The 24,576-nt window shown below is 40.7% G+C and overlaps 1 protein-coding gene across 1 annotated transcript in view; it reads left to right on the top strand.

Annotated features, from left to right (window-relative positions):
* LOC140204578 (glutamate receptor 3-like) overlaps positions 1-24,576 on the top strand; it is a 385,312-nt gene that overhangs the window by 187,094 nt on the left and 173,642 nt on the right. The window contains exon 7 of the mRNA XM_072271301.1: positions 15,324-15,491. Coding sequence (XP_072127402.1) covers positions 15,324-15,491 — 168 coding nt within the window. The remainder of the gene's footprint in view (positions 1-15,323; positions 15,492-24,576) is intronic.

Below are 24,576 nucleotides of genomic sequence, written 5' to 3'. Positions count from 1 at the left end.
TGCTTGATGGCTCTGGGTCAGATGTGAAGCGCTGCACCTTGGTAGGCCAAATTGAGAGAGACAATGCACTTCAAACAAGAGAAAATCCGCAGACGCTGGAAATTTGAGCAACACACACAAAATGCTGTAGGAACTCAGCAGGCCTGGCAGCATCTATGGAAAAAAAGTTCAGTCAATATTTTGGGCCGAAACCCTTCAACAGGACTGGAGAAAAAGAAAACGGAGGAATAGATTTAAAAGGTGAGGGAAGGGAGAGAGAACCACCAGGCGACAGGTGAAACCTGGAGAGGGAGGGGGCGAAGTAAAGAGCTGGGAAGTTGATTGGTGAGATGAGGTGAGAGAGGGAAAAGAGGATGGGAAATGGAGCGGGGGGTTGGAGGGCATTATCGGAAGCTTGGAAGTTGGAGGCTACCCAAATGGAATATAAGGTGTTGTTCCTCCAACCTAAGTGTGTCCTCATTATGACTGTAGAGGAGGGCATGGATGGACAAATGGGAATGGGAAGTGGAATTAAAATGTGTGGCCCCTGGGAGATCCCACTTGTACTGGCGGATAGAGTGTAGATGCTCAGCGAAGCGGTCTCCCAATCTAAGTCGGGTCTCACCAATGTACAGGAGGCCACACCGGGAGCACCGAACACGGTACATCACCACAACAGCCTCACAGGTGAAGTGTCACCTCACCTGAAAGGACTATGTAGGCCCCTAGATGGTAGTGAGGGAGGAAGTGCTGGGGCAGGTGTAGCACTTGTTCCAGCTGCAAGGATAAGTGCCAGGAGGGAGGTCAGTGGGGATGGACAAGTGGACAATGGAGTTGTGTAGGGAATGATCCCTATGGAAAACAGAAAGCAGGAGGAGGGGTGGTGGGACCTTGTTGGAGATGGCGGAGTAGTATGTGCTGGACGTGGAGGCTGGTGGGGATGGTAGGTGATTACTCTTAAGGGCAAGACCCTTAACAGAGTTGATGAGCAGAGGGATCTTGGGGTTCAAGTTCACAGCTCCCTGCAGGTGGCTACACAGGTTGATAGGGTGGTTATGAAGGCATATGGCATGCATGCCTTTATTAGTTAAGGCATTGAGTTCAAAAGTCAGGAAATTATATTGCCCATCTCGTCCTTTTACAATATGTGGAAAGTTAGAATCACCTACCGTCACAACCTTGTGTTTCTTGCAACAGTCTGCAATCTCACCAGAAATTTGTTCCTCTAAATCCTGCATACTGTTAGGAGGTCCATAATGTAGCCCCACTTATATGGTTATACCTTGCTCATTCTTCAGTTCCACCCATCAACCCTCACAAGATGAGTTCTCCAATCTGTCCTGACTGAGACAAGCTGGGCCATTTTCCCTGACTAGTGCCATCCCTCCCATTCTATTACACCTAAAATGACAGAACCCCAGAATACTGAGCTGCCAGTCCAGCCCTTCCTGCAATCAAGTCTCATGAAGGTCTACAATATCATTATTCCAATGCCCAAAGTTCATCTGCCTTTCCTACAATACTTCCTGCATTGAAATATAGAGCATTAGTCCCATCATGCTCAACCTTTAGCTTCCTGGCTCTGTCTGAGGGCTTAACGACATCTGTTTCCACAACCTCTCCACTATCTGTTCTGACACTCTGGTTCCCATGCCTCTGCAACTCTAGTTTAAACCCTTCCATTCCCCCCTTGCAATACTAGCAAACCTTCCCCTTTGTTTATATTTTCTCTTGTAGTAATTTTTACATCTTACATTGTACTGTTGCAGCAAAACATCAAATTTGATGATATATGACAGGTAACAAACTTGATTCTGATTCTGAACATGTCATCTACCTAAAGAACTCAGTGGCCATCTATTCTTAACTAATTGAGGATATTTGGTAGCACTAGAATAAATAAGGCAATGTAAATGCAGCTTTGTTAAGTAAATTATCTTTGACCAACTTACTGAAGTTTTTAAGAAGCAGTTGCACATGCAGTGAATGAGGGAGACTGGGTGGGTGTATTTCAATTTGCAGAAAAGATTTGGTAAGATGCTGCATCATAAAATAAAAGCTTGTGGTGTAGGAGATAACATATTGCATTGGATGGCAGTTTGGCTGCCTAACAGGGAGCTATGATAAATTGGATCTTTTTCTGGTTGGCAGGATGTGACATGTGATGTGACAAAAGGAATTGGTGCTGGGACCACAGCAAATTTAGCAGACTTTTTAAAGAGATTATAACTGAAAGATAGCTAAGAAAGTAAAATTGTGAAGAGGTGAAGAGGCTACAAAGGGATGCAGATGGGTTAAGTGAATTGGCAAAAATCGAGCAAATGAAGAGTGCAATGGGAAAATGTAAAATTTTCCATTTAAGCAGAAAAAGTAAACTGAATGATTTTATTAGTGAGGGACTGCAGAACTCTAAGGTGGAGAGGTATCCAAATTTCCTGGAATGTGATTCTCTGAAGATCAGTTGCAGAAGCAGAAAGTGAGTTGAAAAGCTAGCAAAATTGGATTGTTTACTTCCAGTGGAATTGAAAACAAATGTAGGGAGGCAATGATTTAGTTATATAAGGCATTTGTAAGACCACTGATTATCTCCTTATTTATGAAAACAATTCGGAGAAGATTTACTGGACCGGTATGAGGAATGTCAAGAGGTATGACAAGGAAAGGCTAGACTTGTACCCAAATGGCATATTGCAATCTTCAAGGCTCATTATCAGGTTTAGTGTGTTTACTTTGCTTGAACCTGGCTCTGTTGCAGCTTATCCATTTAATATTAACTAGGTTTTTCTCACTCCGCTTTACACTGCCTGAATTGCTGGGCATTTCATATAGCTCACACTTGCATTTGACAGTATTCATTCATTTTCTTTCTTTCTCTCTCTCTCTCCCTCCCTCATATTCTCTCATTCTCTCTCACTCACTATCTCTCACACTCTCATTCTCTCTTACACTTTCACTCTCTCACACACTCTCATACTCACTTCCTCGCACACTCTCTCACAGTCACACTTTCTCACACTCACACTCTTGTGCTTTCACACTCACCCTCTCACCCCTCTCTCTCACACACATGCACTCACACATACACGCTCTTTCTCCTCTCACTCACACACACACATATCCTCTCTCCTCATCCTCACTGTACCAGAAGTATCTCTTTGTCCAATCTATCACATCCCTACCATCTCTTCAGATTAAACCAACTTCATATTCTTTTTCTCAGTTCAGGCAATAAGTCCTAAAATATTAATTCTACTTCCTTTTCCACAGATGCTACCTGACCTGCTGAATGATTCATATTTCCACTGCATTATTTTTCATTTTGCCTTTCTATATATCTACCTGTTACTTTATTAGCTTCGACTCTCCAGATATTTATGAATAAACTCTTCTCAGGCTTCCAAACAGGTACAGGTAGCAATTTGAACTGATATATCGATGACAGTCTCTGCGATCTTCATCAGGGATGATTGCTCGATGAAGGTGGCAGAGTTTGTCGTCGAAATGGTTAAAATCGACACCTCTACACGGCTGGAAACCCAAGAAGAGTTTATTCGTCATATACGCCAGGAAAGCGCTACACTCTTTTTCCAGAGATTGATAATCTCAACGACTTTTCTCTTATCTTCAAATAATGTGTCAGTAGTTTGTTATTTTCTCACATTATCAATTTAATCATTTTGTTGTTTTCCTGTGAACACTTGATAGAATTTCTTGTTAATTATTCTTGTTATGCAATTGATTTTTCAGTGTAACTCATTAGCAGTACCACTGAAGCAGGAGGCATCTTCACAATTCAATGGTCATGGTCCAGGTCTCTGATCTGGTGCCAGCAGATAGTAAATCATCTGGCCTTTAGCAATATATTAGATTATGAGGACATGCAGTCCTCTTTTATTGCCATTTAGTAATGCATGCATTAAGAAATGATACAATGTATATATATATATGTGTGTGTGTGTGTTTGTTTATATATATAATTGCAGAAACCCCCCTTCAAGTCATGAAATAGAAGTAAATTAATGGAAGTGCAAGTAAACTTCAAGTTTCATGGATTTCTCATACCAGTGTTATTGGCACAACAAATAATCCATTCACTTTCATTAGTAACACCACATAGCCAATTAGATCACTTGTTGTTAAAAAGATCAGATCACTGGTGCAAGTATTAAATAATTTGATTAGTTGTTTCTGTTACTCCAACAACCTCCATCTCCCTGTATTTTTTCTAAACTCCTCAAATATTTGTTTTATTTCATCTCATTCTGTGGATGAAATAAAGGAATCCACACAAACGTAAAATACGTACAGTTACACGAGTGTTGGCTCTATGAGCAAAATATTTTTTCATGACAAAATCTTCTGTATATCAGGGAAGGAAAGCACAATATGATCAGTAAGAAGTGGAGCACATACCAAACATAAAACAAATTATATTAACATCTATTTCAACACAGTTTCTAATTGACAGTGGAGACAATGGAGACTACAATGGGATGAGGGAGGAGTTTGCTACTGTAGACTGGGAACACAGGCTACATGGAAAGATGATTGAGAAACAGTGGAAGACTTTCAAAGACATTTTTCACAGTGCTCAACAGAAGTATATTCCAGTTAAAAGCAAGGACAGTAAAAGTGGGGAGAGCCAGCCTTGGATAACTGAGGAAATAAAAGAAGGCATCAAACTAAAAGTTCGTGTGTACAAAGTTGCCAAAAGTAGTGGGAAACTGGAAGATTGGGAAAACTTTAAAAAGCAACAAAGAACCACTCAGTGAGCAATAAAGAAAGGGAAGTTAGATTATGAAAATAAACAAGCGCAAAATGCAGAAATGGATAATAAACATTTTTATGATTATATAAAGCGGAAAAGGGTGGCTAAAGTGAATGTAGGTCCCTTGGAGGACAAGAAGGGTGAATTCCTATTGGGTAATGAGAAAGTGGCTGAGGCTTTGAATGGCTATTCTGTGTCAGTGTTCACGGTCGAGGATATGTCTAACATGCCAAAGAGATGTTATGGATGCGATTGGTGGTGATGATCTTGATACAGTAGCTATCACTAAAGAGGTAGTGCTGAGCAAACTTGTGCACCTGAAGTTAGATAAGTCCCCTGGTCCCGGTGGAATGCATCCCAAGGTACTGAAAGAAATTGCAGAAGTTATAGCAGAGGCTTTGGCGATAGTTTACCAAAGCTGTCTGGGCTCTGGGCAGGTCCTGGTGGTTTTTTAGCTCGAACTGTTGCACCCTCCATTTGTATGAGAAACTCAGTCATACTGTGATCACTGTTTCCAAAAGGATCCCTAACTACAAGATCACTAATTTTACCTCATTGCATTGGACCAGACCTAAGATCGCATATTCCCTTGTAGATACAGTAACATGCTGTTCAAGAAAGCTATCATGTACGCATTCTATGAAGTCCTCCTCAAGACTGCCTCGACCAATCTAAGTGCAAGTTAAAGTCCCCCATGATAACTGCTGTTCCATTCTTACATGCCTCAGATATTTCTCTGTTTATTGCCTGTGCCACTGTGATGTTACTCGGTGGCCGATAGACAACTGCCACCAGTGATTTTTTTTTCCCTTTACTATTCCTAATCTCTACCCAGATGGACTCAACATTCTGCTCCTTAGATCTTATATCGTCTCTCACTGTTACCCTGATCTCATCTTTAATTAGGAGCGCTACCCCACCTCGCTTACCTTCCTGCCTATCCTTCCATATTACTTGATATCCTTGGATATTTAATTCCCAATCCTCTCCCCCCTGCAACCACGTTTCTGTAATGGCCACTAAATCATGCCCCTTTGTACTGATCTGTGCGACAAGTTAACTGACCTTGTTTCAAATATACAAGCATTCAGATAAAGTGCCCTTACACATTGTGGTTTTAATTCTTATAATCTTTTTCTCTTTTGCACCTGACTTTTCTTCACTCCACTCTTACTTTTCTTTTTGTTATCTTTTGCTTTTACTTGATCTTTATCCACACTTTTCTCTTTTACTTTATCCATACTTTTCCAATTTGTTGAAACCACCCCCCTACTATTTCATTTAAAACCGTATCCACAGCCCTAGTTATGCAATTTGCTAGGATCCAGGTCCCATCACGGTTTAGGTGGAACCCATCCCATAGGAACAGCTCCCTCCTTCCCCAATACTGGTGCCAATTTCCCATGAATTCAAACCCATTTCTCCCACACCAATCCTTCAGCCACGCATTTAACTCTCTAATCTTCTTGACCCTATGCCAATTTGAATATGGTTCAGGTAGTAATCCTGAGATTACCACCTTTTTGGTTCTGCTTTTCAGTTTAGTCCCTAGCTGCTCAAATTCCCTCAGCAGAACCTCTTTCGTCATTCTAGCTCTGTTGTTGATACCCAGATGGACCAGGACAACTGGATCTTTCCCCTCCCACTGCAAATTCCTCTGCAGGTCAGATAAGATGTCCCAAAGCCAGGCATCAGACAGGCAGCACAGCCTTCGGGGTGCTCTATCCTCGCGACAGAGAACTCTATCCATTCCTCTGACTATACTATCCCCAATTACTACCTCATTTCTCTTCTCTTCCCCCCTCTTGAAAGGCTTTCTGAACTTTGGTGCCACAGTTGGGTTGCTCATCCTTCCTACAGCCCCCACCCTCATCCACACAGGGAGCGAGAATCTCAGACCTGTTGGACTAGCTGAAGGGCCGCGGCTCCTCCAGCACTGTCCCTTGGATCCCACTACCCGCCCCACTCTTGTCCCTGACCACAGAGCGAATTTGAGGCAGCTAACCTAATGGGTGTGACTGTCTCCTGAAACAGAGAATCCAAGTAACTCTCCCCCTCCCTAACATGCCGCAGTGTTTGAAGCTCAGAGTCCAGGTCATCAACTTTGAGCCTGAGTTCCTCGAGCAGCCAACACTTGCTGCAGATGTGGTCACCAGGAACCATAATGGGGTCCACCAGCTCCCACAGCACTTCTCCTGATCCTGCATCATCCCTACTTTATTCAATTAGCTGTAATTTAGTGACTTTTTATTCAACCACTACTAAAGCCTTACCTGCTACTCACCTGTGCCTCCATGCTGATCCTTCTTGAGCCAAAGCCTCCTGTTTCCACTCCTATACTGCTTCACTCACACAATGGCCGCTCCACTTTGACCCTGCTTTACTTTTATTTGCACCAGCTAATGAATCGCAAATTGATTGGTCTGCTGCTCCTGCACCGAACCCTACAAAATGCTTCTTTTTTAAACTCTTCTCCCCGATCTGTGTGAAGCTCTCTCTCTCTGCGAATCATTTGGTCCGCCGTTAATTCCAATAAGCTATGACAATAAGATCATAAATCACAGGAGCAGAATTAGACCACTCGGCCCATCAAGCCTACTCTGCCATTTCATCATGGCTGATTTATGGCAGACATCCCACCCTGCAAAAACTTATTTCAGGGAGGTTGCACCATCAATTTGCCGGAGACTCCCGGAACTTCCAGGAGAGGTGGGATGTCTGCAATAGAGTAGCTCCTTAGCAGCTAGCCAGCTAGTTTAAATAATGTTCACTATGTTAATGAACGAATGACACCTGTTAAACTCACATCAACAAATCTTTACAGTCTTAACCCACCATGGGCAATAGAAAAGTGCAGCGAGCAACACTGTCATTATTTTTGACCCCTATTAGGCAGGGGTACACTTCAGTGTAGTCTGAGGTGACGTACATTTTTTTTTGGAACACTCTGCCACTCTGACTTTTTTTGGAACTCTCTCGCTCTTGCTCTCGCTCTCTCACGCGCGCATTCTCTCGCTCGTGGTCACTCTCACTCGCGCTCACTCTCTTGCTCTCACTCTCTCTCTCGCTCTCACTCTCTCTCTCGCTCTTGCACGCTGTCTCTCGTGGTCGCTCTCTCTCTCATGCTCTCTCTCTCATGGTCGCTCTCACGTGCTCGCTCTCTCGCTCTCTCTCTCTCACACTCGCTCTCAAAAAATTCAATTTCCAGGACATTGTATATAATTTGCGGGCATCAGGGAGCCACTGTTAATATGTGGGAGACTCCCGGAACTTCCGGGAGAGGTGGGATGTCTGGCATCAGGAAGCCACTATCAATATAAGGGAGACTCCCGGAACTTCCGGGAGAGGTGGGATGTCTGTTATTAACCCTCTCAACCACATTATCCTTCCTTCTCCCCATAACCATTGATGCCCTGACTAACCAAGAGCCTAAATTTAAATGTATTCAATGATTTGGACTCCACACCTGTCAGTGACAATGAATTCCACAGATTCTCTACCCTCTGGCTAAAGAAATTCCTTTTCATCCCTGTAATAAGTGGATGTCCCTGTATTCTGAGGCTGTGCCCTCTGGTCCTAGACCCACCCACAATAGGAAATACCCTCTCCACATCTTATATTTTCGTCTGTGCATTGCAACGGAGTCATACTGCAAAGATTTTTACTTCCTCGCGTTGTGGGATGGACGTAAGATTTAAATAAATTCAAATTCAAATTCTCCTCAAAATGAATGCTAACATTGCATTTGTCTTTTTTGCACCGACTCAACCAATGAATTAACCTCTAAAGAATCGTGAACAAGGACTCCCAAGTCTCTTTGCACCTCTGATTTTTGATGCTGGAGATGTAGTAATGGGGGGGGGGGGGCGCAAAAAAATGGCAAACAATCCCATTTATGAGCCGATGCAGGCCAAATTCTTGACCACAATGCATGAAGTTCGCTACACAGCCAATCAGCAACAAGATTTCCTCTGCACATCACAATTCAGTTTCTGAAATTATGTCCAATCAGCTGATTGAAAAGTATATAAAGGCCAAGCATTCGGAGGATACACCACAATCAACAGTGCACTGATGATGTCTCCTCACGTGGTGACGAAACATTTGCAAGTAAATTGCCAAAACTGGTGAGCAACTGAATGAACAATGTAATATGCAATAGCTACTTGTGAAGCCTGGTGTTGGGCAGATAATGTATTTAGAAAAAAATACATATTTTAGATTACCTTAAAGGAAGGGAAGATTCCTTTATTCATTAAGAGACTGAAAGGGCTACTTAGTGCATATCATTGACTTGTATCCATGCTAATAGCAACTTGACTACAAATGGTGTGTTGAGCTCATGATTAGTCATTGTACAGTAACAAAGCTATTGAACAGTAAATACAAAACTATTGAAATGTGGCAAGAAACTCTAAGATTTCAATCTGTTCTCATTATAAAAAGCAGTGGTTCTTTTATGCACAAACGTCTGATTTCTATTCATTCAGGTTCTAAACATCTAACACCAGTGTGTATCTAAGTTTCCCAGATAACTGATGGAAATTGTGTACTGCTATTAAACATTCTTTTCAAAGAAGCCAAATTCCACACTTATTCAAATGTCCAACCTTAATCTCTAATAATTATAATAGTCTGTTCCTGTAAGGAGAATTTTGTATGTATTTTTATATAAAAGGTATAAAATTGATATTATATCATATTTCACAATGAATAATCTGAACAGTAGTAAGCACAATTGTATTTAACTTGTTAAGCTACCTACAATATCACCAGTCATTCCAGACTGCCTACAATACAACTAGTCAGTCAAGAGATTTTTGCTTGTTTCTGGCTTTAGCATTTGAATGGATGAAATGGCGTGCTTTAAATCAGAAGGCAAGGCAGCCAAAAGGAACTGTCAGCAGGTGCCAGTAATACAGAATGTAGTTCCACAATTTTGACAAACATAAAGAAATCACCAGCTTAGAAAACTAGATTATGTAAATGTGTCTAGCACTGACGTCCTCGTACAACTGTGCAGAAACTCAAGTTTGGTTGAAAGCAAACTAGTAACTTAAAGTGAAAAAGGCATTTCTCTGGTTAAGGAATGATTTAATGTTGGATATCCTGATGAGTACGCACTCAGTGGCCTTTATTAGGTAGAGCTGCACACCTGTTTATTAATGCAAAATCTAATCAGCCAACATATGGCTGCAACTCAATGCATAAAAACATGTAGATATGATCAGGAGGTTCAATTGTTCAGACTAAGCATTAGAATGGGAAAGAAATGTGATCTAAGTGACTTTAACTGTGGAATGGTTGTAGGTGCTAGATGGGATTGTTCGAGTATCTCAGAAACTGCTGATCTCCTGGTATTTTTGTGCACAAAGCCCTCTAGGGTTTCCACAGAATATGTGAAGAACACAAGAAATCCAGTGAACAGCAGTTCTGTGGACCAAAATGCTTTGTTAGTGAGGGGAGTCAAAGGGGAATGGCCAGACTGGTTCAAGCTGACAGGAAGGTGACAATAACTCTGATAAACACAAGTTACAGCGGCAGTGTGCAGAGGAGCATCTCTGAATGTAGAACACGTCAAACCTTGAAGTGGGTGGGCTACAGCAACAGAAGACCACAGGGGTTCCACTCCTGTCCCTAATAAAGTAGCCACTGAGTGTATTTGCTTTGTTAAGATATAACAAGGCAATACTTATTGCCTTTAGAATTGCAGTGTTATTAATTCTTAAGACCTGCATCTCCTTTTCCACTTGGAAATCAGAAAGGCACTGAGAACCTACTCACGAGGCTTGTACCAGGCTCATTAAAGCTTCATGAAAAATATATTATTCTGATCTTTAAATCACAATGCTACCTCAGTGGCTGTGTGATGCTGTTTGGAGCTCAACATACATACTGGAAAAGTAACAGATGAGTGACTGAATGATCTTAAAGAAGTGTCCTGACTTACAGAGGAGTTCTTTGAATAGCTACATCAATTAGCAATGCATTTGCCCTGCAATTTTCAAACTTTGGAAAATGTCCAAACCTAGATAAAGACACACAAGCATAAACTAAAGTGAAGGAACATACTGAATGAGTGGTAATCAATCTAGTTTGAGTGAGAGGTAAAAATCTGTTGTTTTAAAGAATAATGTTCAGAAATATAACCCTTGGGATCCTGTTATTTAATTAAGCTTTTAGCTTTTGATAATTTTCAAACAGGCCTGTTAACTGTTTCTTACCTTTATTAATGTTCCTAGCGTGGCTCCCAATGTTTGTGTCCTTCCCTCCCTTGCCAATTTCTCCTGGTGCTGGTGTGAAGTGTTCGTCACCCTATAAGGTAGATTATGTTAATGTGAAACTTTCTGTCCTTATTACAATAGAGATCTGCACATAATTATTAAATCAAATACATCTACCTGTTTAACCTTCTACTTGAACATTCACCTGCTGCAAAATACAAATCTTAATGTTATTCAGTTAGTTTTCTACATGTTCTTCCAGATAGAAAGGGCATTGTACCTGTTAGATGGAACCATTTCAAGTAAATTTGTGCTCTGTACCTTGGGTTTTTGTTGATCTGTAATCTTTAACACTGTCACACTGTCCTTTTTTGGTCCTATGCTTCTCTCGGCAGTCCGATAAAGATCTGGAGCAAGCTGTTCAGTTACTCCTTCCCTCTCTGATATCAGAATATAACCAGCTTGCAGTACAATTCATTCAGCCCAAGCCAGAAAGATAAAACACAATGATTTCTACTGTCAACTTGTTCATCTGAGACATTATAGCAACCTGCTTTGCTATATCATGGTCTATCTTGATCCAGATCTTCTGATTAACAGTTCGACAGACCTCTCAGGGTTTACCTACGAAATTCGGTGAAAGTTTACAATTTGAAAGTTGATATTCTCTCCGCCGCTGATCATGTAGTCTAGTGGGGGAAAACAAACTTGCATGGTTTTCCCAGCATGGAGCACAGGGGACTCATTGCTTTTTTTTTAAGAAATGATGCAGAACTGAGGATTAGTGCAAGGTAATATTTTTATTTTCAGTTAATTAAATTGACTTAAAATATATTTAAATGTGTTTATTTCTTTAATGGTTTTAAAGTACAAAATAACTTCATTACCAAAGTACATATATGTAAGCATATACAACCCTGAGATTCATTTTCTTGCCAGAATTCACAGAAAATACAAGAAAGATAATTTAAATTCCTCAGTGTTATCGGTTCAGAGGACCTTTCCTAGGCCCAGCACATAAAGCGCAATTATGAAGAATGCACAGCGAGTCTCTTTGTCCTCAGGAGTTTGTGAAGGTTCAACGTGAAAGCTAAAACTTTGACAAACTTCTATAGATGGGTGATGGAGAGCCTACTGAATGGCTGCATCATAGCCTGGTATGGAAATATGCCGTTGAACATAAAATCTTACAAAAGGTAGTGAATACTGCCCAGTCCATCACAGGTAAATCCCTCCCCACCAGTGAGCACATCTACACAGACGACCATCAGAGGAAAGCAGCATCCGTCATCAGTGACCCTCACTACCCAGGTCATGCTCTCTTCTCGCTGCTGCCATCAGGAACCTCAGCACTCACACCACCAGGTTCAGAAATAATTATGACTCCTCAACCATCAGGCTCTTGAACCAAAGGGGATAACTTCACTCAACTTATATATATATAGATAGATATAGATATATACACTTTGAAATGAAATAATAATAAATAAGCAATAAATATCAAAAACGTGAGCTAAAGAGTCCTTGAAAGTGAGTCCGTATGTTGTGCGAACAGTTCAGTGATGGGGTGAGTTAAGTTATTCCCTCTGGTTCAAGAGCCTGATGGTCGAGGGGTACTAACCCGAACCTGGTGGAGTGGATCCTGAGGCTTCTGTAGCCTCTTCCTAATGACAGGAATGAGAAAAGAGCATGGCCTGGATGGTAGGGGTCACTGATAATGGATGCTGCTTTCCTGAGAGAGTGCTCCATGCAGATGTGCTCTATGGTACAATGGAGTTTCAGCCATTTTGAATTCTTATAATTTAAATTGAAAAATTAAGAATATAGACCATTGTTCAATGTTTATGAATGTCCAACGTATGCAGACATCTAATTTACAGGGAATTTAACCTAGGAGCAAGATTTAATAGGCTCTTAAAGCAGTTCGCAGGTGCTTTCAGAAACACCCACAAAAAACTGGAGGAAGTCAGCACCACTGTTGAGCTTGAGCTTTTGGTCCATTCACCACAAAGGGCAGGATTGCCTGGTGGTTACCTACTTCAGTTTGAATTCCCATTCCCATTCTGACTTGTCAGTCCATGACCTCCTCCACTGCTCTGATGAGACCAAACCCACTTTGGAGGAACAAGTGATATTCCTTCTGGGTAGGCTCAAACCTAGGTAGCCTTCAACCATCAGGCTCCTGAACCAACATGGACAGCTTCAATCATCCCAACTCTGAACTAATTCCACAGCTTATAGACCCATTCTCAAGGACTCTACAACTCAAGTTCTCAGTATTAATTAATTGATTGATGATTTTTTTTTATTTGCACAGTTTATCTTTGTAGCATATTGGTTGTTTGTCAGCCTTTGTGTATAGTTTTTCATTGATTCTATTGCATTTCTCCATTCTGTTGTGAATGCCTGCAAGAAAATGAGCCTCAAGGTCGTATATAGTGACATATTCATACTTTGATTATAAATTTACTTCGAGCCTTGAACCTACCTGATGGCATGAACAGCAATTTTTACAACTTCTGCCAATTTCTCCACTTCCCTCCTCATTTCTTTTTCCATTCCCCTTTCCCTGCTCCTCACCCGCCCATCACCTCCCTCTGGTTCCTCTCATCTGTCCTTTACTTCCATGATCCACTGTCCTTTTCTGTTGGGTTCCTCCTTCTTCAGCCTTTTATCTCTTTCACCTATCCCTGCCCAGCTTTTTACTTCGTTACTCCCTCTCCATCCACCCACCTTCCCCCTCACCTGGTCTTACCTATCATCTGCAAAATTGTACACCTTTCTTTCCCCTCCCCCACCTTCTTATTCTGGCTTCTTCCCTCTTTCCAGTCCTGATGAAGGGTCTCGGTTCTAAAAGTCAACTGTTTCTTCCCCTCCACAGATGCTGCCTGAGTTGCTAAGTTCCTCCTGAATTTACTGTGTGTTGCTCAAGGTTTCCAGCATCTGCAGGATCTCCTGTGTTTACAGGGGTGTTTTCGGCCACCCGTTTTGAGAGGCCTTGCACTATGCAAGGAGCTGCCTTCTTGTAAGTTTGCAACTGGGACCCGTGCCAGAAAAAGTGAGCTTCGAGTCCGGGTGACTGAGGAGCAAATGGTGGCTCACTAGTCCACAGGTGGTCCAGGCTGCTATTTATATCTACTAGTCTGTGCTTTATTAAAATCATGAACTTACACAAAACTTTACAGTACAGACTTGACAGCGTCTTCTATAGCTTATACCACAAGTACTATACCACCCATGTTCTAAGGAAAATGCTTCCCATCCATTCATCTACCTCCATTTTCTACCCTCACCTAATTTTTCATCTTTAATGAAACCCTCTGTGACCATGCTACATTCTGCTTACAAAATCTCGTTAATTGTCTGGCTCATAGAACCTACTCCTAAATAGCCAATTAATTGACATTGACCTCTGAGTGGTAAATCGTGATCAACTGTTGACAATGTTGCAATTATTTTTAGCAATTATAATGTTCTATGTTAAATTCTGAATGGTAATTTGAGATCTATGCACCCAGTAGTTTACTAGTACCAAATTCTTGACTTTACACACAGTCTGTGACTATGTTTGGGACGACTTTATGTGTTCAACTCTGTCACGCTGCCTGTACAGGTACATCCGATTGTACATTTGCATATTACATATTAGAACAATCAAGTAACTCATCCCTGCACCATTCTTGAATTAAAGTTAATATTATAGTTAAAGTTAGATCTTTTAGCAATCTAAAGAAGAAAAAAAAATCTTGCTCTCTATACAGTCCAGCATTCTTACTCATGTCCTCCCCTGCTGCATTCTCACATCATCAGCAATTATACAAAATGCTCTTAATCAAATTAATGTAGAAGAGCTGACATGCTTAATTTGAATTCAGACTTCAAAGGAAGCATTAATGAGGTGTGAAATGGTATGGGTATAGAGTTCTTCAATAAAAGTGTTGAGAAGTTATTAAATCGATTGGAAAATTAATGCTTTGCACAATTACTAATATTGTGAACACAATTGTTAATAAGCTACAGACACAGGAGTTTTTTTGACGTTTTATTCCCTTCCTTTCTCATTAGCTCTTTTTCACACTATTATTACATGCCCATAATTTAACTGGGAGTATGAGATCACTCTAGCGGTCAATCCTTCCAGGTGAGACAAAGACCATTTACATAAACCTGCTCTGATGCTGCAATCGCAGGCTCTTCGATGTAATTTATGTAGCAGTTCAGCTAAGAAATGAAAGCACTAAGCCATGGATCATGCCCTTTTGAATATTGATGTTTATGGAATGGCTAACACCAAACAAAAAGGATTGGTGTGATTTATATTTAAAACAACAAACTTTTTTGATTTTATTCAGTTTACTGCTGCCTTGACATACGATGGAATATTTGTCATCGCAGAAGCTTTTCGTTATCTCCGAAAACAGCGGATTGATATTTCAAGAAGAGTAACTACTGGAGACTGCTTGGCCAATCCTGCAGTACCTTGGAGTCAAGGAATCGATATAGAACGAGCTTTGAAACAGGTACAGGGAATTATTCGTCCATCTGATAAAATAAGCCAATACATATATATTGCAATTAGTATGTATTGAAATGGTTTCTCTAAAGCTTATCTTTTAATTAAAACATCACTGATTGATGAGTTAACTTCAGCAATCTTCTTTTCGAAGAATTGACATAAGACATAACTAGATTTAAGCCAATTTCTTTCTAATGATTGGCTTTCCTTAATTTGCAGATGATATAACTTACTATATCAAGAGACTTATTCTTTTCAGAATTTTTACGGCTGAAGCAGACATTCATTACGTTGCTGATTTTATTTTAATTGTGTGTGCCATACTCATGCATATTGAGCTGGTTCTTCTCGGTAAACTAATGGTGTGTCAATGGCACTCTATGATATTTGCTATGATTTATGAAGCCTCTGAGCTTGCTTGTCCATTCACACCATTGTACCATTCACTTTGCATCACAATTTCAGCTTCCATGTGATTTATAAAAATTGACCGGGTTTCTGCATTTTCTCATTAGGTTGCAAACTGAAAATTAATTCCCGTCACTGAGATCTTAAGTACCAATGTCATTTTTCATGCAATCACAATCCTCCATTGTTCCAGTGTTGGCACAATTTCAAGTTTTCAGATTTATCCCACATGTGGTCAACTGTACAAAGTTTTAAAAATACTTTTTTTATTTTTTTTACATCTGTTTTGACTTTTGTTTATGTTATTTGCATGTTTCCCAATTTTTCTTTCCCTCGTCCTTTTCTCCTACTGTGCCTAGCTTTCAGTAATTTCTCACTCTTTCTCTGTCAATCTTCTGCCTTCTCACTCAGTGTTGACATTGATTCAGGAGTTACCTGTTGACACTCTGTTTGCAAAGTTAACAAAAGCAATATTGCCTTCCAATATTATACCTAATCCAGTTTTGATTCATAGCCATTTACAATGCAAAAAAAAATCTAATTAATGTGATCAGTGAATAATTTGATCATTAATGGATCATTGTTCAACTGAGATTTGCTGGACATTAATATTTCCTATTTCTCATAATATTTGGCCTATCAAGTCTATACCAGTTCCCATTAATCTCTTTACATCTACATATTTCTTTGTAATCCATTTTTGTTCTCATGAACGTTAGCCCCTTGCAATTCTCCTTCTATCTCAACAGTGCCAGGGTAATTTATAGCACCTGATTAACATACCAACCAGCATGTCTTTCGGATATACTGGTAGTTCGAAACTGTTGTATCTGGGATAAACCCATGCAGTCAGAGGGAGAACATGTAAATTCTCTAGTCACAGCACCAGAGGGTTCAAACAAACCCAGGATGCTGGGAGAAAGCAGTGGCACCTGCTGCACCATTATTGAATGAAATTTGGAAAAATGAACAAGATAAAATGGAACATTAAAACATTAATTATGAAGCAACATAGATACACCAATAGGCTATTTATCTATTCAAACCTGCTCCACCACTCCATGAGATTATGGCTGATTGTGACCAAAGTCGGTACGCCCCCCTTTTCCACAAATCTCTTAACATCTTTGTTTCTCAACAATGTGTCCTATCTAGAACTTGATGCAATTTGTGATAAGATTGAGGCCATAATTCATAGGAGCAGAATTCAGCCCACCGAGCCTGCTCTGCCATTCTGATTTATTCTCCCTCTCAACGCCATTCTCCTGCCTTCTCTCTGAATCCTTTGACACCCTTACTAATTTAGAACCCATTAACCTCAGCTTTTAATATACCCTATGATTTGATCTCTTCAGCCATCCATGCAATGAATTGCACAGATTCACCACCCTCTAGCTAATTGTGGAAAAGAGTTCCAGATTTTCTACCACGCTCTACTTATAAAAATCTATTGAGACTTCGTCCCTGTGGTGTAACATATAGCTAGTCATTGTTTTACTGTCTAGTCCCAGGCTCCCAGTCAGCAAAAGTTGTTTTGCTCCATCGATCTTCTCAGTTCAACATCTTGAAAACTTTGATCAAATCATCCATTAACCTTCTACATTTGAGGCAATATGATCATGGCACCATAATCACTCACCCTTATTGTCCAGGTATCAAACTAATAAGCATGTGACTCACTCCCTCCAAGGCCAATATATACTTTCTAAGTTGTATCATTCTGAAGTATTTATAATTATGATACACTCAGAGGCCACTTTATTAGTTACAGTAGGTACCTTACCACATGCCCAGTGAGTGTACATTTGTGGCTTTTTGCTGCTATATCCCATCTACTTCAAGGTTCAATGTGCTGTGTATTCAGAGATGCTCTTCGACACACCACTGTTGTAATGCGTGGTTATTTGAGTTATCGTCGTCTTAGTGTCAGATTGAAACAGTCTGGCTATTCTCCTCTGACCTCTCTCATTAACAAAGTATCTCTGCCGACAGAATTGCTATTCACTGGATATTTTTGTTTTTCACACTATTCACTGTAAACTCCAGAGACAGTTGTGCATGAAAATCTCTGGAGATGAGTAGTTTATGTGATACTCAAACCACCCAATCTGGCACCAACAGTAATTCCACAGTCCTCACTTAAATCACATTTCTTCCCCAGTCTGATGTTTGGTCTGAACAACAACCGAACCAAGTCTGCATGCTTTTATGCGTTGAGTTGCTGATTAGATATTTGCATTAATGAGCAGGTATACCAATGTACCTAATAAAGTGGCCACTGAGTGTATTGTAACCCCTTTTTGTATAGTTGTAACATAACTTCCATTCCTTTCACCCTTGTTCTCTAGAATAAAGGTCAGCATGACCTTAGCCCTTTGGTTTTCTCTATTTTATGGCTATCTGGAGAAGATAAATCTCAGACATACTTTGAAAATAAAATAAACCTTTGAGTACTAAACTTAATATGGCCTGCTCGCCTTTTGATTCGTAGGTGTACTTTTGCAAAAGGTGATCCTCTACACACACCATATAATGATGCTTTCAGATATGAGCTAGTCTGCTTATCCCAACCTAAACAAAAGATAAAACTCCCCACTAAAGTCATCTTGCATTTTTTTACATTCTCGTCTTGTTCATGAATTGATGTATTTTGCCTCTTCTTAACTGCAATGAGGGACTCAATAACTAAGGTCCTATTTTGTTGGTTATTTTTACCACAAAATCTCCAGGGCCTGCTTATGCGTATTATACTCATACTCCCCACCCCCCATCCCATTCAGCTTCCTACCTTTCTTTTAGACCTGATAAATTAAGTTTAAAGTTCTAACCACCTTGAACTATGTCTCAGTGATAGCAACCATGTTATGCTTCCGTGGTTGAATGTTATCTGTAATTCACATGCTCTGTCACTTAAAATTTACAGATTTGAGCTTCTTTAGTCAACAAATTCTAACCTAGTCTTCCACTGTAATGCCTTGCACATTATTTCCAATTACTTTCTCTTGGCTTATTCAAACACCTTCTGTTTTATCCTTTATCTATAGCACCTTAAAAATCATTTGTATTCTAATTGTTTTTAGTATCAGTTCCTTCCCTCTGCACCCTCTTTCCCCAAGCCTGTCCTCACATTTACAAGTGACAAGTGAGGCTTATTATCATTTAACAACATACATGTATATAATGTATAGAGAAACAAGACATAACACACGATAACTTATGAAGGATAAAATCTACAGATAAATCACATGTACATAATAAACTAAAATGCATTAATATTACATATCGTAAGGCACGGAACAGAGTAACCAGTGACACTTTGAATATGGTGTGGCCGGGAGTTCAGAAGCCTAATGGGCTGGGGGAGGAAACTGTTTCTCATCCTAACCATTCTTGCTTTTATGCATCATCGTCTCCTGCCTGATGGTAGAAAGTCAAAGAGGATGCTGGATGGATGGGTGGGATCCTTAATAATACTAAGGGCCCTGCATATGCAGTGTTAACTGATGTAAACTGCTTGGACTCATCCTATTTATCCTTTCCACACAAAAATACTTGGATAGATAGAGTTAAAGCATTCTAATGATGCAATTCCTACTCGTCTTTATGGAACCCTTTTCCACGCCTACTGAAATCTCAGCAATGTGTTTCCCTCCAGTACAAATAACCGTCATGATAAAAGCTTTCCCCTTTCTCTCCAATGTCCTTTCGAGCTAAATCAGATGACTCACACACGAACACCACACAAGGATTCTCAATCCTGCTTGGTAATAATTGTCTCTACCGATTTAAAGAATTTCACACTACAACTATGTTGCACTTCTCCTCCTATCCAACACAACATCCCCTGTTCTAAGATGTCAAGTTCAGCATTCTGGTTGTTCTACTGGCAAAACTGAAGCTCTTGTAATTTGGAACAACATACATGATGCAGGACAAACTCAGCAGGTCGGACAGCAGCTATGGGAACTTGACATTTCGGGATTGAAACCTTCATCTGGAGCTGCTGAGTTCCTCCGGCATCTTGTGTGTTGACCTTAAGAAGGTTAAGAATGATTAAGAAGGCATACGGTGCATTGGCCTTCATCAGTCATGGGATTGAGTTTAAAAGCCGAGAAGTAATGTTGCAGCTATATAGGACCCTGGTCAGACCCCACTTGGAGTACAGTGCTCAATTCTGGTCGCCTCACTATAGGAAGGACATGGGAACCATAGAAAGGTTGCAGAGGAAATTTACAAGGTTGTTTCCTGGATTGGGGAGCATGCCTTATGAGAATAGGTTGAGCGAACTCGGCCTTTTCTCCTTGGACTGACGCAGATGAGAGGTGACTTGATAGAGGTATACAAGATAATGAGAGGCATTGATCATGTGGATAGTCAGAGGCTTTTCCCCCGGGCTGAAATGGCTAGCATAAGAAGGCATAGTTTTAAAGTGCTTGGAAGTAGATACAGAGGAGATGTCAGGGGTAAGTTTTTTATGCAGAGAGGGGTGAGTGCATGGAATAGGCTGCCAGTGGCAGTGGTGGAGGCAGAAACGATAGGGTCTTTTAAGAGACTCCTGGATGGCTAGATGGAGCTTAAAAAAATGGAGGTCTATGGGTAAAACCTAGGTAGTTCTAAGTTAGGGACATGTTCAGCACAGGTTTGTGGACCGAAGGGCCTCTGTTGTTCTGTATGTTTTCTACATTTCTATGTTTCTATCTTGAATGTTGTCCTCCAGTCCTGCAGTACCTTGGAGTCAAGGAATCAATATGAAATGAGTTTTGAAACAGGTACAGGGGATTATTCTTCCATCTGATAAAATAAGCCAATACATAGATATTGCCATTAGTATATATTGAAATAGTTTCTCTAAAGGTTATCTTTTAATTAAAAGATTGCTGATTGATGAGTTAATGTCAACAGTCTCCTTTTGGAAGAATTGACATAAGACATAACTAAATTTAAGCCAATTTCTTTCTAATGATTGGCTTTCCTTAATTTGCAGATGATAGAGCTTATTATACCAAGGGACCTATTCTTTTCAGAATTTGTACAGTTGAAGCAGACATTCATTATGTTCCTGATTTTATTTTAATTGTGTGTGCCATACTCATGTATATTGAGTATATGTTGTGTGTTGTAGGTTAGTGTGGTCTATCTCCGTGTACTTTTATATTTGTACTGTTTATATGATGTTGAATTCTGCTGAATGAAGTGGATAACCGATGTCATGAAAGGCAGTATCAGATATGCTGGCCAATCAATAGCCTACTATTTAGCAGATACGTTCGATGTCCAACCCATCAGCACAGCAGGGCTTTGCCTGTCAATTTCCCTGATATATTCTAAATGTGTTAGGGCTTCCTCTATTGGCACAAGCAACCCTCCTGCACTTTATCTTCAGGCATGAACCAACATGATGTTTGCCATTGAGATGAGTTAATCTGTTAGAACCAAACATAAGTCAGGCCCATAGACATTTTGAAGCTTCTCACTGCAGAGAAAAGCTTGGCAAGAATGAGAGAATTCCTTCCATCAATAGATACCCACTAAAGCCGGGAGCAAGATTAGTAGACGAAACTTTGTGAGGAATTTATCACTGATGCATCAGATTAGAAGCCACAGATACGATACATCAACACTACTGCAATGGCCTGCCCTGATCTAATTATTAACCCTGGAAGAGCTATGAATGCAGCTTTCACTTTAATACTTACCTGGTGTTCAAAATGTTCCTAAAATTAAACAACCAAAAGGGAATGTGCTGAGTTTGTTTATGTACTTTTATCCTTAAAAGAATTCCATTCAGATTAATACTAAATAAACTTCCAAAGCAACATGCTGCATTTCAGTCATAAGTCCTGGAAAAACTCTGTGCTTTAAAATAAGGTTCCTTTTCTTGTGGATATGTAAATTCACGAATATTAACATATTGCAATTAGCTGTGGGCCAATGTTCTCTGTGGCTAATTTTCACAGAAAATTTGAAGTGAATTGAAATTCTGAAGGTCCACTAAATTATATGCGATTAACTGATAGTGGAGTGGTTCCACATTTTAATCATTAAGGAACCAAGGTAAATAGATTATTGAACATTTTCGGCATCATGTTACAAAAGTAAATCAATGTAGAGAAAATGGTATGCAGTACCATCACTAAAACTGCCTCCAGATAATTATGATGAATTTTGGATAAAAAATTTTATACTCTTTTTTGTTTCCCTACTTAAAATATACAAAGTAATGATCAAAAGATAACTGTCTTGCAGAGCAGAGGATCAGTAGGGTTCCCCTTGTCCTCACCTACCACCCCACCAGCCTCCACGTCCAGCACATAATTCTCCAAAACTTCCGCCACCTCCAGCAGGATCCCACCAGCAAGCACATCTTTCCCTCCCCCCACTTTCTGCTTTCTGCTGGGATTGCTCCCTATACGACTCCCTTGTCTATTCGTCCCTCCCCACTAATCTCCCTCCTGGCACATCCTTGCAAGCAGAACAAGTGCTACACCTGTCCCTACACCTCCTCCCTCACTACCCTTCAGGGCCCCTAACAGTCCTTCCAAGTGAGGCGACACTTCACCTGTGAGTGTGTTGAGGTCACTTACGGTGTTCGGTGCTCCTGGTATGGCCTCCCCTATATCAGTGAGACCTAACGTAGATTGGGAGACCACTTCGCCAAGCATCTACACTCTGTCCACCAGAAAAAAGTGGGATCTCCCAGTGGTCACCCATTTGAATTCTACTTCCCATTCCCATTCCAATATGCCCATCCATTACCTCCTCCACTGTTGTGATGAGACCACAATTAGGTTGGAGGAACAAAACCTTACATTCTGTTTGGGTAGCCTCCAACCTGATGGCATGAACATCAATTTCTCAAACCTCTGTTAATGCCCCACCCCCGCCCCCCCCTTCACCACTTCCCATCCCCTTTTCCCTCTCTCATCTTACCTCCTTACCCGCCCATCACCTCCCTCTGGTGCTCCTCCCCCCCCCCATTTTTTTTTCTTCTTTACGTAAGAACATGAGAGATAAAAACAGGTGTAGGCCATCTGACCTCTTGACCCTGCCCCACCATTCAATAAAATCATGGCTGATCTGGCTATGGACTCAGCTCCACCTACATGCCTTTTTCTCCATAACTCTTAATTCCCCTACTAAGCAAAATTTTTTCTGTGCCTTAACTATATTTAATAAGGTAGCCGCTACTGCTTCCCTGGGCAGGAAATTCCACATTCATTGCTCTTTGGGAAAGCAGTTTCCCCCTTATCTCCATCCCAAATCTATTCCCTCAATTCTTGAAGCTGTGTCCTTAAATTCTAATCTCATTTACTGCTTCTATCTTAACTATCACTTCAATAATTTTATATGTTTCTATAAGATTCCCTCTCATTCTTCTAAATTCCACTGAATATACTCCCAGGTGATTTAGTCTCTAACCCTCCCATCTCTGTAATCAATCTGGCAAACCTCTTCTGCACCAACTCCAAAACCAATATATCCTTACTTAAGTAAGGAGTCCAGAACTGCCTGCAATACTCCAGGTGTGCCCTTACCAGTACCCTGTATAGCTGTACCATAATCACACAGCTCTTAAATTCAAACCCTCAAACAATGAAGGCCAATATTCCATTTACCTTCTTGATAACCTGTTGCACCTACAAACTAACCTTTTGCAAGTCATGCACAAGCACTCCCAATTTCCTCTGCACAGCAGCACGCTACAATCTTTCACCATTTAAATAATAATCTCATCTTCTATTGTTCCTTCCAAACTGATGACCTCATGTTTACCAACTTGGTACTGCATTTACCAAAACCTTACCCATTCACTGAACCTATTTATATCTCTCTGCAGACTCTTCCAGTTTCTGCATAAATTTATTTTTCACTCAGATGTTTCTTTTCCTCATAAATTTCTATTCCTGTCGGATCGCCGGCAGGTAGAAAGAGTGGGCTCCCTCACCTCTGCTCCTCTGACTCTCAAAACAGGTGCCCTTCAGGGCTGTGTCCTAAGTCTCCTTCTTTACTCTCTGTATACTCATGACTGTGTCACCACCCACAGCTCCATCTGCTAATTAAATTCGCTGACGATACTAGACTGATTGGCTTAATCTCAAATAATAATGAGGCAGCTGACAGAGAGGAAGTCATCACCCTGACACAGTGGTGTCAAGAAAACAACCTCTCCCTCATCGTTGCAAAAACAAAGGAGCTGGTTGTGGACTATAGGAGGAAAGGAGACAGGCTAACCCCTATAAACATCAATGGATCTGGGGTTGAGAGGGTGAACAACTTTAAGTTCCTCAGCATAAACATCACAGAGGATCTTACGTGGTTTGTACATATTGGCTGTGTGGTGAAGGCCTCTTTCACCTCAGATGGTTGAAGAAGTTTGGTATGGCCCCCAAAATTCTAAGAACTTTCTGTAAGGGCATGACTGACAGCATCCTGACTGGCTGCATCGCTGCCTGTTATGGGAATAGAGAGTGGTGCAGACAGCCCAGCGCATCTGTAGATGTGAACTTCCCACTATTCAGGACATCTACAGAAACAGGTGCATAAAAAGGGCCCGAAGGATCATTAGAGACCTGAGTCACCCCAACCACAAACTGTTCCAGCTGCTTCTATCTGGGAAATGGTACCACGGCATAAAAGCCAGACCAACAGTCTCCGGGACAGCTTCTTCCACCAGGCCATCA

Source organism: Mobula birostris, chromosome 10, assembly GCF_030028105.1.
Source record: "Mobula birostris isolate sMobBir1 chromosome 10, sMobBir1.hap1, whole genome shotgun sequence".
Classification (NCBI taxonomy): Eukaryota; Metazoa; Chordata; class Chondrichthyes; order Myliobatiformes; family Myliobatidae; genus Mobula; species Mobula birostris.
The sequence above is the reverse complement of the archived record's forward strand: the minus strand, read 5'-3'. Positions and strand labels throughout refer to the sequence as shown.